The 12,115-nt window shown below is 40.3% G+C and overlaps 1 protein-coding gene across 1 annotated transcript in view; it reads right to left on the bottom strand.

The window, feature by feature from the left end:
• Positions 1-9,429: 9,429 nt before the first annotated feature.
• CRISPLD1 (cysteine rich secretory protein LCCL domain containing 1) overlaps positions 9,430-12,115 on the bottom strand; it is a 41,117-nt gene continuing 38,431 nt past the window's right edge. The window contains exon 15 of the mRNA XM_079795789.1: positions 9,430-10,538. Within this exon, the coding sequence (XP_079651915.1) occupies positions 10,487-10,538 (52 nt within the window). The 3' untranslated portion in view covers positions 9,430-10,486. The remainder of the gene's footprint in view (positions 10,539-12,115) is intronic.

The raw sequence follows: 12,115 nt of genomic DNA, 5'->3' as shown, positions 1-12,115 counted from the left end.
TTACAGCTATTTCTGACTTTGGCCAAGTCAGTTCATATTCCTTTTTTTTTTTTCCCATCTGCAAACAGGCAGAATGAATGGTGGTTAGATGAACATTTATCTAACACACCATCAATCTGTGAAAAATGTAAATTTATACACGTACATCAGTTCACACACAAAAAATGCAGGAGCTGTCCAACCATGGTTCTCAAAAGAGCCTAAAATTTTGTTTTGCCGATTAAAACCGTATCAAAGTTATGGGACAATTTCCAGCACATCTGTTCTGGATAATATTATCATAATTATTTCCTCCCATTGAACATCTTAGCAGCGCCAGAGCAATAAGCCACGTAGGAGCAAATGTTTTATGATTAAGCAGTAACCAGTCGCCAATTCTTTTCTTCCTCTTCTGTACGATCATTGAAGTCAATTAAAGATTTCTGGTGGGATTCTTCAAGTTAAAGTAAAGGTTATTTGGACTTAACAGCTATAAATGGACACTCACCTCTCAGCTGAGTGCAAAGACAGGGTTTGACTCATTTTTCTTACTGCGAGGTCCAGCCGGGTGTGGTCAGTGGAGGGACAGACCGAGCCACAGGCTGGGACTTCAGGGGCACACACCGCGGTGCCAAGGTCCAGCCTGTCCCATAAGAGAGGCGCCTGCACCCCTAAAGCCAGCTCTCCTTAGTCCTGCCATCCAAGGCAGTGTCTGCCGGGAAGTCCACCGATTAGAGAGGCACCTTGGAGAGCTGAACCCCCCAGAGACCATGGGTGTCTTCCCTGCACCGGACGTAAAGGGAATGGCTCCAGCGACCTCCCCGACCCCGCATCGGAAGGGGGGACCGCGTGGTCCCAGGAGGTTGCCCGCAGGGCTGGGTCAGCATCTGTCCGCACAGGCCTCGAAGTCCTGAGGCTGGAGCTGGGGTGCGGCTGGCGCGAACTGCTGAACTGCGCATGCGTGTCCTGCTGCTGCTGCAGGTGGGAGCCAGGCAGGTGCAGGCGGGGCCACAGGTGGGGACGCCCCCAGGATACCCGGATACTGCAAGGTCCTCCTGCTTCAGAGCAGATCTCGCGGGATCTCCCAGGCGGGCCAGAGCCACGTGGGAGGGAGACACCTGAGCATCCCTTGCCGGACCGGCCCTGGGTGGCTCCCGTGCGCCGGCCGTAGGAGTCTGGCCCCAAGGACCTTCCCCACGCCATACAAGGAGTGTGTGGGGGAGCCGTGGGCCCCGGGAAAATGGCCTGCAGGGCCTGCCAGGGTCCGACAGGTTCATGGGGTCGCTTTCAGTGTTTGCTTAGCACCAACCTATTCACTCACGTAAACGTCCAGGACAGTGGAAACCTGCGGTCTGCGAACACATGGAGCCGTTTCCAGAGCCCGGGAACTAACCCGGCGCTGCCCCCGGAGCAGCGGAGATGCCCGTGTCACTGGGAACACACAACGGAGAATCCAGATACAGCAAACCTCAGCCTAAGGCCAGACTGTCTCTACATCGTGAGGAGGAGAGAATCTTAGAAGCTGCCACAGAAAGAACTATTATGTAGAATACAAATAGAATGATTGGAAAGGTCTCTTCAGAAAATAACATGAGTCGGAAGTCACTAAAATGACCTCTTTAAAATGTTAAAAGCAAACAACTGTTAACAAAGAATTTTATATCCAATGAAAATACCTCTCAGAAATGAAAATTTAAAAATTTTGAGTAATCCGATGACTGAAAATGTATAATTCAAGTACTATCATAATCCTGGAGTGGTAATATTAATAACAAATAAAATAGTCTCCTGAACAAAATTATTACCAGATATTTTTATTTAGATCACATGTTGAAATTATAATTTTGATACATTTAGTATCAAATGTATTAAATGTATTAAAATTAATTTTTAATTAATTTTGTGATTATTAGAAAACTTAAGGTCATATAAGTGAAGTCTCCCTGAAGTCTGTCCTGGGTCTGGGTCTTGTGGTGATAAACTAAATATATTGGAAATTAAATTTTATCATTCATATAACTTAATTATAGATATGTAAATTATAATAATTATATAAATTATTAACCAACTATATAATTTAATGTGTTTAATAATTAAATATTATATTCATTATAATTATATAAATATTTATATACATATATTATTTATAAATTAAATTTCTGTTGGACATTACTAGAATAAAGTGTCTAGTAATAGATCCACATATATGGGATCAATTGATTTGTAACAGAGGTATTTTAAAAACTCTTACTATTATCAATCAATATAAAAAGAAAACCAGTATAATTTTAAAATGGGCAAAAGGTTATTTGAATAGTCACTTCACAGAATAGATATACAAGTGATGCATGAAAAGATGCTCAACAGTATTAATCATCAAGTAAATACAAAGTAAAAACACAGAGATAGCACTACACACATGTTGAATAGCTGAAATTATTGCCAACAAATTTCCTGCTATGTTTTCCATTTTTATACATCTCTTAAAATTCCTGCTTTTAGACAACTTTGAAGCATGTCTTCTTTTTTACTTCTTAGAGTTAGCTAACTCTGAGATGTTCTAATCTCTTCTGAGACCTGGTACTTTTCTTATTTTATTTTCTGTGCTAGCCTTTTCTTGTTTTATGGGTTTAATAAAGTCCTCTTGAGGGCATCCATACTAGTATATATAAAACCCTAAGCGACCTGTCAACCATTTGATCAATCGCTATGACGCGTACCGACCGCCAGGGGTCAGATGCTCAACACAGGAGCTGCCCCCTGGTGGTCAGTGTGCTCCCACAGTGGGAGCCCCGCTCAGCTGACAGGCTCCAGACACCGGGCTCATGGCTGGTGAGCACAAGCCTCTCCCTCCTCCACAGCAGCACTACCCAGCAGCGGCAGGTGCAGCGGGGTCAGGATGAGCAGGAGTGGCGCAATGCCCAGCCCAGGCTCAGGCTCCTCCCTGGCCACCTGCCACTTCACACACTACTACATCTCTCGGGGGATGTCAGACTGCCGGTTTCGGCCCCATCCCCGTTGGCCTGCGGAGATCGGGCCGAAACTGGCAGTCCAACATCTGGGGTTCCGGATTGTGAGAGGGAGCAGGCCAGGCTGAGGGATCCCACCAGTGCAAAAATCCGTGCACGAATCCGTGCACCGGGCCTCTAGTTAATGATAATATTTTGGAGATACTCTTTACACTGAAATGTCTGCTGCTTCTGGTGTCAGTTGATGTGATATTTGCTTATCTGTGCATATGTCCCATGATCCTTTCTTCTGTTCACATATAAGTTTGAAGAACTGGTTTGATTAGCAGGTATCTCTTATTGTCAATCTGTTTCCCTGAATGAGGAGGGTCTGATTTAAAGTTATTTGTGTGTAGTGTAATATTGGTCAATTGAGGTTATTTGAAGGTATGTGGGCTGGTTGGGGTTGGAGAAGAAAGAATGAAATTGGGGGAGCCAACTGAATGGAAGTAAGGAAGCTCACTTCAATCACTTTGGTTTATGGCTCTACCATTAAGAAAGTCCCTCTTATCAGCTACAGCCTTCTCTTGTGCAGGCTCTGAATCAATCATCAGTATGATTCCAGCTGCCTTCCATTTTCAGGATAGTCATGCTCTTATGAGTATATTATTTTTATTCATCCTTGTTATCCTTTTAATGAATTGGGGGAGGGGAAGTATTTAATCTATTGTCTTGTAAAAGTAGTCCACTAATTTTAAATCTATAGAACATAAACCTCAATTTTTCCAGTGTTCCTTGAACCAATGTTTTGTGTTGTTTTTTTGTTTGTTTGTTCTTTTTTATCTTATAAGCCACTTCTAAAGAAAATTAAAGCACTAATTCCGCCGAAACCGGTTTGGCTCAGTGGCTAGAGCATCAGCCTGCGGACTGAAAGGTCCCAGGTTCGATTCCGGTCAAGGGCATGTACCTTGGTTGGGGGCACATCCCCGGTAGGGGGTGTGCAGGAGGCAGCTGGTCGATGTTTCTCTCTCATCGATGTTTCTAGCTCTCTATCCCTCTCCCTTCCTCTCTGTAAGAAATCAATAAAAATATATTTTTTAAAAAAAGCACTAATTCCTCTTTTGCAGATCTTCCCACATCAAAAAAAAATGTTTGGCATAGTTAAGGATTATAAAATTCTCTGCAGTAGTACTCAGCCTGATGTGGGAGAAATTAGTGAAGTCATTCAGTCTCCATGGAAATATCTAGCAGCGGGGATCTACTAGCAAGAGCATGGACTTTGGAATTAGATAAATGGAGACTTGAATTACATTTCTCAAACTCAAGGCCCCAGACAATGTTGCTTAACCTTTTAGAATCTGCATTTCAATACATGAGTTGAGAAAAATAATCTTGTCTCACAGGTTTGCTGTGAGAAGTGAATAATATATATGAAAGGTAAAGCAGTGGCCCTAACCGGTTTGGCTCAGTGGACAGAGCGTCGGCTTGCAGACTGAAAGGTCCCAGGTTTGATTCCAGTCAAGGTCATGTACCTTGGTTGCAGGCACATCCCCAGTAGGAGGTGTTCAGGAGGCAGCTGATTGATGTTTCTAACTCTATCCCTCTCCCTTCCTCTCTGTAAAAAAATCAATAAAAAATATATTTAAAAAAAAAAAAGAAAGGTAAAGCAGTGTTAACACATAGTTGGGTGCTCAGTACATGCCATCCCCATTCCTCTCTCTTTTACTTTCATCTGTAATCCATGATTTAGACATGTCAATCATATAATAATCAAACTCTTTAGATCCCAAGAATACTGGATGGCATTGGTTAATACAGGGTTCAAGTGAACAACTCTATAATATATCTGTATATTGCATCAAGTGTTTACCACCCAAAGTTATATCTCCTTCCCTCACCATTTATCCCCATTTTACCCTCTTCTGTCTCCCCCACCCCCCTTTCCCTCTGGCAACACTGTTGTATGTGTCTGATTGTTTTGTTTTTGCTTAATCCCTTCACCTTTTTTCACCCAGTCCCCCAAACCCCTTCCCCTCTGACAGCTGTCTGTCTGTTCTCTGTATCTACGAGTCTGTTTTTATTGTGTTATTTTATTTTGTTCATTTGACTCCACATACAAGTGAAATCATATGGTATTTATCTTTCTCTGACTGGCTTATTTCACTTAGCATAATAATCTATTTTAAAATATACTAAAACTCTAAGATTGGTACTATTATAGGATGTATTTGATTCGTTTGCTCCTCTGCTTTTGAGCATATTATTATGTCATACTGTAGTATTATTCAATTTGGGCATCTCTTTGAGCTCCAGCCCTACATAGTTATTCCTCCTCATTCTTAAGATCTAAGCTTTAATATCAATTCCACAGAAAAGTCATCTTTCCTCTCTCCAGCTAGGTCAAGCCCCACTTTTATATACTCCCACCATACTATAAACATTTTGTTTGTAACTATGCAGTTCTGCCGTCTTCATGGTTTATAATCATATTATATCTGTGATTATTTAATATCTATCTTATTTGTGAGATTATAATTTCCTGAGGGCCTTTTTGCTTACAAGCATAGCTACAGTGATCAGCCAGTCCATAAACAAATTGTAGGAACTCAATATTTTTGGAATGAAAGAAAGCAGAAAGCTTCAGGAGTAGCTATTTGTTAATTTATTGGTGTTTTTCACTATATTGTTCCTACCCAAGTTAACCTCATACGGATTTAAAGAAACTCCTTTGTTTTAGGGTTAGTTAAGAGTTCAATCAGGTTGGGATTTTACATTTGTAATGTTACCTTTAATCACTTCTAGCACTTTTAAATATTTAGCCTTGACTTCCACTTCTTTGTTTACTTAGGTTCCTTCTGAAAACTGAGCTTGGCATGTACAGTCTTCTACAGGCTCTCTGCTTTTCATCTTCATCAGCATAGTCATAAATGTATTTGACAATTATGTTTTAATGAGAAAGAAAGTTTGTAGTAAACATTGAAAATGCTGTTTTCATAATTTAATGGCCTAGTGAAAAGATATTTGCTTATCAGCATTGTTTTACACTCTGATTATGTTGTGGAACGTGACATGGGGATTGGATGATAAAAGGAAAAGAGTACTGTATCTAATTGCCCAGCATAAGAACAGAGTTCTAAAGAGTTTGCCTGCCTTTTAAAAATCTCAGCCCGATATAATTTACCCTTTAATTCTGACAAATTAGTGAAAGAGGATCAGATTATTTGGCTAAACTATTTCTTCAACTCTTGAATATTATGGTGCCAGGGTTGAAGTATCACCTCAGATAAGTATTTTAAATTAACTAAAACAATGAAATTCTTTGTGCAATAAATTAGCTTAAATTCAAAATTTGAAGTTCGTTATGTTTGCCAAGGATAACTGATTCTTTGCTTAACCCACTGTGCTCTTCAACAGAGTTTACATTTCTTTAAAAAATATTAGAAATGCTAGAAATGTTCAAGGTTTCAAAATATATTGGAACCTGCTCCTTCTTTGGCTGTTTATAGGTTTACCTTACCGGGAACTCACAGAGACTTTAAGCCCTTTGAAGATAGGGACAGAGCTGTATTGTGTTTCTATAATACAGGCACAAAGTTAATACAACTTTTATAAATATTTGTTGAAGAAACTGATAAATTTCAGTGCCATGAGGCATTACTTTTCCTTCTGCTCCATCTCTTTATTGAGAATTTTGTGCAAAGCATAAGGCTAAGGGCATGAGCAGGTAGAGTGGAGTAAAGTTGCTTTTTCCAAACCCTAGATCCCATACTTTGATTTTACATAGTAGATGCATTTCTGAATGACATTTTGAATTGGGTATATTAGATTTTGCTAATATCAACTCCCTTTACTCATAGAGATTATGTTTAAACATTTCATACTATGAGTTGCAAAATATTTTGCTTATTTCAAGAATCTCTGTGCATTCTTTTTGTAGTAAAGTGAATTATCAACATGGTAAGTCTATTTGGGGGGTCTGATTAAAATGGGGCACACCAGCACTAAATTTGGTTCGAACAATGACTAATTTGCACACCACGTGTGGAGGTGTGGAGTTAGATGGCTATTGTATGTAACCTTTTTTTTTTTTGGTCCCTTTGCTCCCACAGCACCTGCTTCAACTAGAGGCAGTGTCTTGACCCTCCATGACCTCTTTGTCATGGTGACCACGGGGTGTCTACTGCCTGAGGCCTTGGCAGTCAGCCCGGCGTTGACCTTCCCAAGATGGCAGCAACCCTGACGAACGCGCACCAGGTGTGGGGTCCCCTCGGCAGAGGCAGAGCAGGGAGGCACATGGGGAGAGCTTTCAGGCAGGCCAGCTGAACCCAACAGAGTTGCACGACAGCTTCCCTCCTCCTCTCCTCTTCCCCTGTGCCAGCGGCTGATGGCTGAGGGGAGCGGCAGCCACTGGCGAGGCCGGGTGCGGGCTCGCGAGGGTGGGGAGCCTGAGACACTGGTCTCAGCTGGGCAGGTGGGCACTTCTTCCCAGGGTTTCAGAGGGTGTTGGGGGCAGAGACGCGCCCCAGCCTCTGTGCTGGGACAGAGCTGGAAAGGAGGGAGGCCGCCCCCTCCCCCACTGCTGGGTGGGACGTTGTGGAGGTGGGGCTGTGGATCCCTAGCCCAGACCCACCCTCCCAGGGGCAAGTCACGGGCTCAGGTACTGCCGAGGCCGCCAGACCCTTGGGGGTGGGAAGGAGTGTCTGGGCCCACCCCGCAGCAAGTCCCTGGCTCGGGTGTCTGAGTGGCGGATGGGCAGCAGGTGGCAAGAGTAGACAGAGAAACTGGCCCCAGGCCGGATAGGTGAGGCACACAAAACTTCTGCCGGGGCAGCGCCGGGGCCACAGAGTTGTGGCAGATAACAAAGCACTGGCATCTGAGGCCTCGATGCTAGTGCGGGGGTCTGAGAACCTTGCAGGGTGTGGGATACGCCTCTCCTGCCTCCACCTGGCATGGACTTCGCTGCGCCACCAGCGGGGGGGGGGGGGGGGGGGGAAAGTAGGGGTTGGTCCAGTGTGAGCCGCTCACTGCTTGCCGACCGCCAGTCCCCTGTGGGTTCGGGGGGAGGTGACGGGTCAGTCCTTTGGTCATCCTGGTCACACTGCCTTTTTATATATATATATATATATAGATTACCAGGATAATTGCAGGGAACTCCCTGGAGGATTTCACATTTACTTAAGTGCTGAAGGATAAGTAGTGTAGTATAATAGATGCATAGTTTCCCCAAGGTAAATAACAACAAAAATAATTACTATGTTATCAATAAAAACTAACACAAGTTGATCACATACTCTGATGTTTTTTTAAGTACATGACACGTAATATCTCAATTGATTCTTAGAGCAATCCCTAGAGGTATTATTTGTCCCATTTTTCAGATGAGGTAATCCGAGCATTGAAAGTTGAGCAGCTCACTCAAGACCACACGTTGTGTAGAAGAGCATAGAAAATCAATATGGAACAAGACTGCAGAGGTCTTTAAATCTATAATAAAAATGTAATATGCTAATTAGACCAGACATCCTTCCAGACATCCTGCCGGATGAAGCTGGGGCTGCAAGGGAAGCCAGGGTCCCAGGTGCCAGGGGAAGCCTGTGCCAGCAGCTGGGGGAAGAAAGGCCTACTCTTGCACGAATTTCGTGGATCGAGCCTATAGTGCTTTTATAAGATGATTTGGTTTTCTTAAATGATGGCCACTTATAAAAGAGAGTGATTCCAGTGAAAAAATTAAGGATGCATTGAAAAGGAATGGAGTTTACCAAAATGAGAAGGCTCCAGTGAAAACATTGAAATAGTATAGGAAATTAATGACAAATATCTAAACTAGGGACAATACTAAAATACTGGCTGAACTGATGGGGAGAAGTGAGAAATAGATGAATCTAGCTAAAGTTTAGATTTCAATCATGTGTTTAAGAAGGTGTAATGAGTCATTTGGAAAAAATTTTCCCACCAAATTTGCTTCAAGTTTTCAAATGTTTAATATATAAATGCTTAAGTTTTGATTACCTATATTTTGAACCATTTAATTCCCAGCCCATACTTGATAACTGATCATGATGTTCATTATCTTCACAATTTGCTCTTGAGCAGCTGTGTATATGAGATCCTCCTTTTTTTTCTTGTTTTATCCATCTTTCTTACTTTCCCTGACTTGTGTAATTTATATCTATTTTCTGCTCCTAAATACCTACTCATTTACTTTCTAAAAATATTTATAGTGTAATCACTTTCTATCTTCCAAATTATTTTCTTCTCCTTTAGAAATTTATTTCCCTCATTTTATTCAAATTTTCCCTTAATAAAGTATTTCTAAACTTATGATCATCTCTCCTTTCACATAACCTACTCAGGTTGACTTTGCAGACTTTTGGTATTAAGGATGTTATTTATATTAATGTCAATAACCAAAATTTAAAAGATAACAATTTTGAAGATTAAAAATGATTTCTAAATCAAAATAAGGATGCCAAAGAGACTGAAAATAATACTTTGAAACATGATTATTTTAATATGTATACAGGGAAAGAGTAAATTCACCAGCAGAAAAAAAATACCAAAATTAACATTTTACAGATTTTTAGTCTCAAAGCACAATACATTTTTCATAGAAACAAATATATCACCATTATAGGTACCATAATATGGCAACATTTATACACACAGCCATGTACCATTAGGAAAATCAGTGGCAATGGTGATGCAATACATTAGTTCATCTTCGTTCAACGTTTTGCTATGATACTTCCTGGCCCGCAGGAGTATTTGCCAGGATACAAAAGGAAATGTGACGTCAGTGAGAACAACACACAAAAAGCTCTGGCTACCCAAGCTTACCCCTTTGTTTACTGTGTGACCACAAGGAATGTTTTCCACCATCGCTCTGACTTCATTGCATTTACTACAAAAGCCATTCCCAGGGAATCAAACAGTATAACAGATTTATGTGGATATTAAGGAATTTTTTTTTATGCAAACAAGAAGTACAGCACCAGGACTTAATATCCTATATGCCTAAACTTAACAGAAGAAAAAAACTAAAGTGAAAAATAATTTGAGATTATTTGGAGTAGGTAATGGCACAGTATCAAACTGGGGAGAAATGTAATAACACCGTTTCTTTCATTTTTAGAGTTATTATTTTTGTCATTATTGTTTTTAAAAACATACCAGATGATTGTCTGAGGGCCATTCACATTCAATGTTTAGATTCATTTTATTAGTGGCATATACAAAGCACCATATAATATAACATATAAAATGTAGAACAACCATGACTATGTAATTAACTGTAGAAATAACTGCTAAGAAAATATAGCAATATTTAACACAGGATTTCTAAAACCATTACATATCCATTACTTTTTCCAAAGCTAATAATGTCCCATGTTTTATTTTACAGACTTTGTGTATCAAGCTTTCTATGCATTTGGCATTTTTTTTGCAGGGGAGTAGCTGAAAATAGTTGCGACCTTCTGTACAGTAATGTTACAGTTTTATACACTTCAGAAATATGGTATTTGGAATAGTCTTCACGCTCCTCTTCCAGGTGTTCCGTCTCACACAACAGCAAATACTCTGAATGCCTTTCCTCCTGGAGGATTCTGTAAACTGCAAAAATATAAACAGTACATTGATGTCACCTCTACATATAATCCCTCAAATAAATCATGCTTTCTTATGACAGTCAAGTAAGCCACCCTGTGAGGCCAGATGGTCACCTGTCTTAGGCTGCTGTAATTTATAGTTATTGGAAAGCTAGAATGAGGATGACATAATTCTTCTTTTTAATTTTAAAAATATATACTTTTATTTTTAGAGAGAAAGGAGGGGGGAGAGAAAGAGAGAGAGAGAGAGAGAGAGAGAGAGAGAGAGAGAAACATCATTCAGCTGCTTCCTGCAAGCCCTCTACTGGGGATGGAGCCCGCAGCCCAGACGTGTGCCCTGACTGGGAATCCTACCAGCAACCTTTTGGTGCCCGGGACAATGCCCACCCAACAGCTATGCAGGCCAGACAGGAAGTGAGACATTTTGACATTTTACAGTCTTCTACTGAGGACTCTTATTCCTTAACTTGTTGTGTGTTTTTTGTTTGTTTGGTCTCTGGCATGGGTTCTGTAGGTTTGCACCTACGTGACCAATAAAACCTTTAGAATGATGACACAATTCTTTAAATCTTGGTTATATGCTGAGTTGCAAGCTCCCTAAAGAAACTTAAGATGCATAGTAGTAATAATAGTATTTTATATCGACCTTCACTGATTCCAGATCATGTTTTCATAGATTTACCACCTCTGGTTCCAACAGAGCAGTTAGCAGCTGCAGTGCAGTTTCCCTGGGGGAATACTGAGATGCTGCTATGCAATACCGAGACCCAGATTCACTGCCTGACTGACAAGGTCAGATATGAATGGCAAGTTAAAAAGATGGTGATATCTAAGCAATACTCTGGAGCCCTAGCATTATCATTTCCGAAGTCTGACAAAATTTAAATTTTATGGCTATCATATTCATTAAGATTTTTTAACATCTATAGTTTCAAGAAAACGCTTAGTGAGAAAATTTAATGGTCAAATCTGGAAGGTCCTAAGAATTTTTTTCATTAAAATGAAACACACACACACACACACCACTCAATTTCATTTTGGAGATATTTTAAGACAAGTGAAAAGCAATACAGAATCATGCATTTTACTCTTTCTTAAATTAATTATTTTATTTGCCAATATCAATCAAGGGATGTTTTGTTTAAATGCCTGAAGTTTAAAATAGATTAATAATGCCATTAATCATTATTTATTCTAATCAAATGTATACTTTTGAAGTCTGATTGTGTACAGGATTTTTTTAAATGATAATATTTACACAACTTTTTTAAGCATATAGTTTTCCTTTCTTAATGATAAAAAGGACTTTGGAGACCAACACAATAAATGCTAAGAGGGAGACAAAGTAGAATTCTTTGTATATGTTTATTCATGTATAAGAAAAGGGGAGAATTTTAGAGTAAAAAAAAAAAAAAGATGTGCACACACCACAATCATAGGAGCCAGGTTTTTCATACAAGCTGATGGCCACTTGGAAACCATTTTATTCAGAGGACACAGATTGACCAAGTTCTAGAAGTGAATGTGTTTTCTTTGCACACAGTGATAATCCTGGGAAAATGCCTATTTCTGAGCTTACAG

The sequence above is a fragment of the Cnephaeus nilssonii genome, assembly GCF_951640355.1.
Source record: "Cnephaeus nilssonii genome assembly, chromosome: 18".
Taxonomy (NCBI): Eukaryota; Metazoa; Chordata; class Mammalia; order Chiroptera; family Vespertilionidae; genus Cnephaeus; species Cnephaeus nilssonii.
The sequence above is the reverse complement of the archived record's forward strand: the minus strand, read 5'-3'. Positions and strand labels throughout refer to the sequence as shown.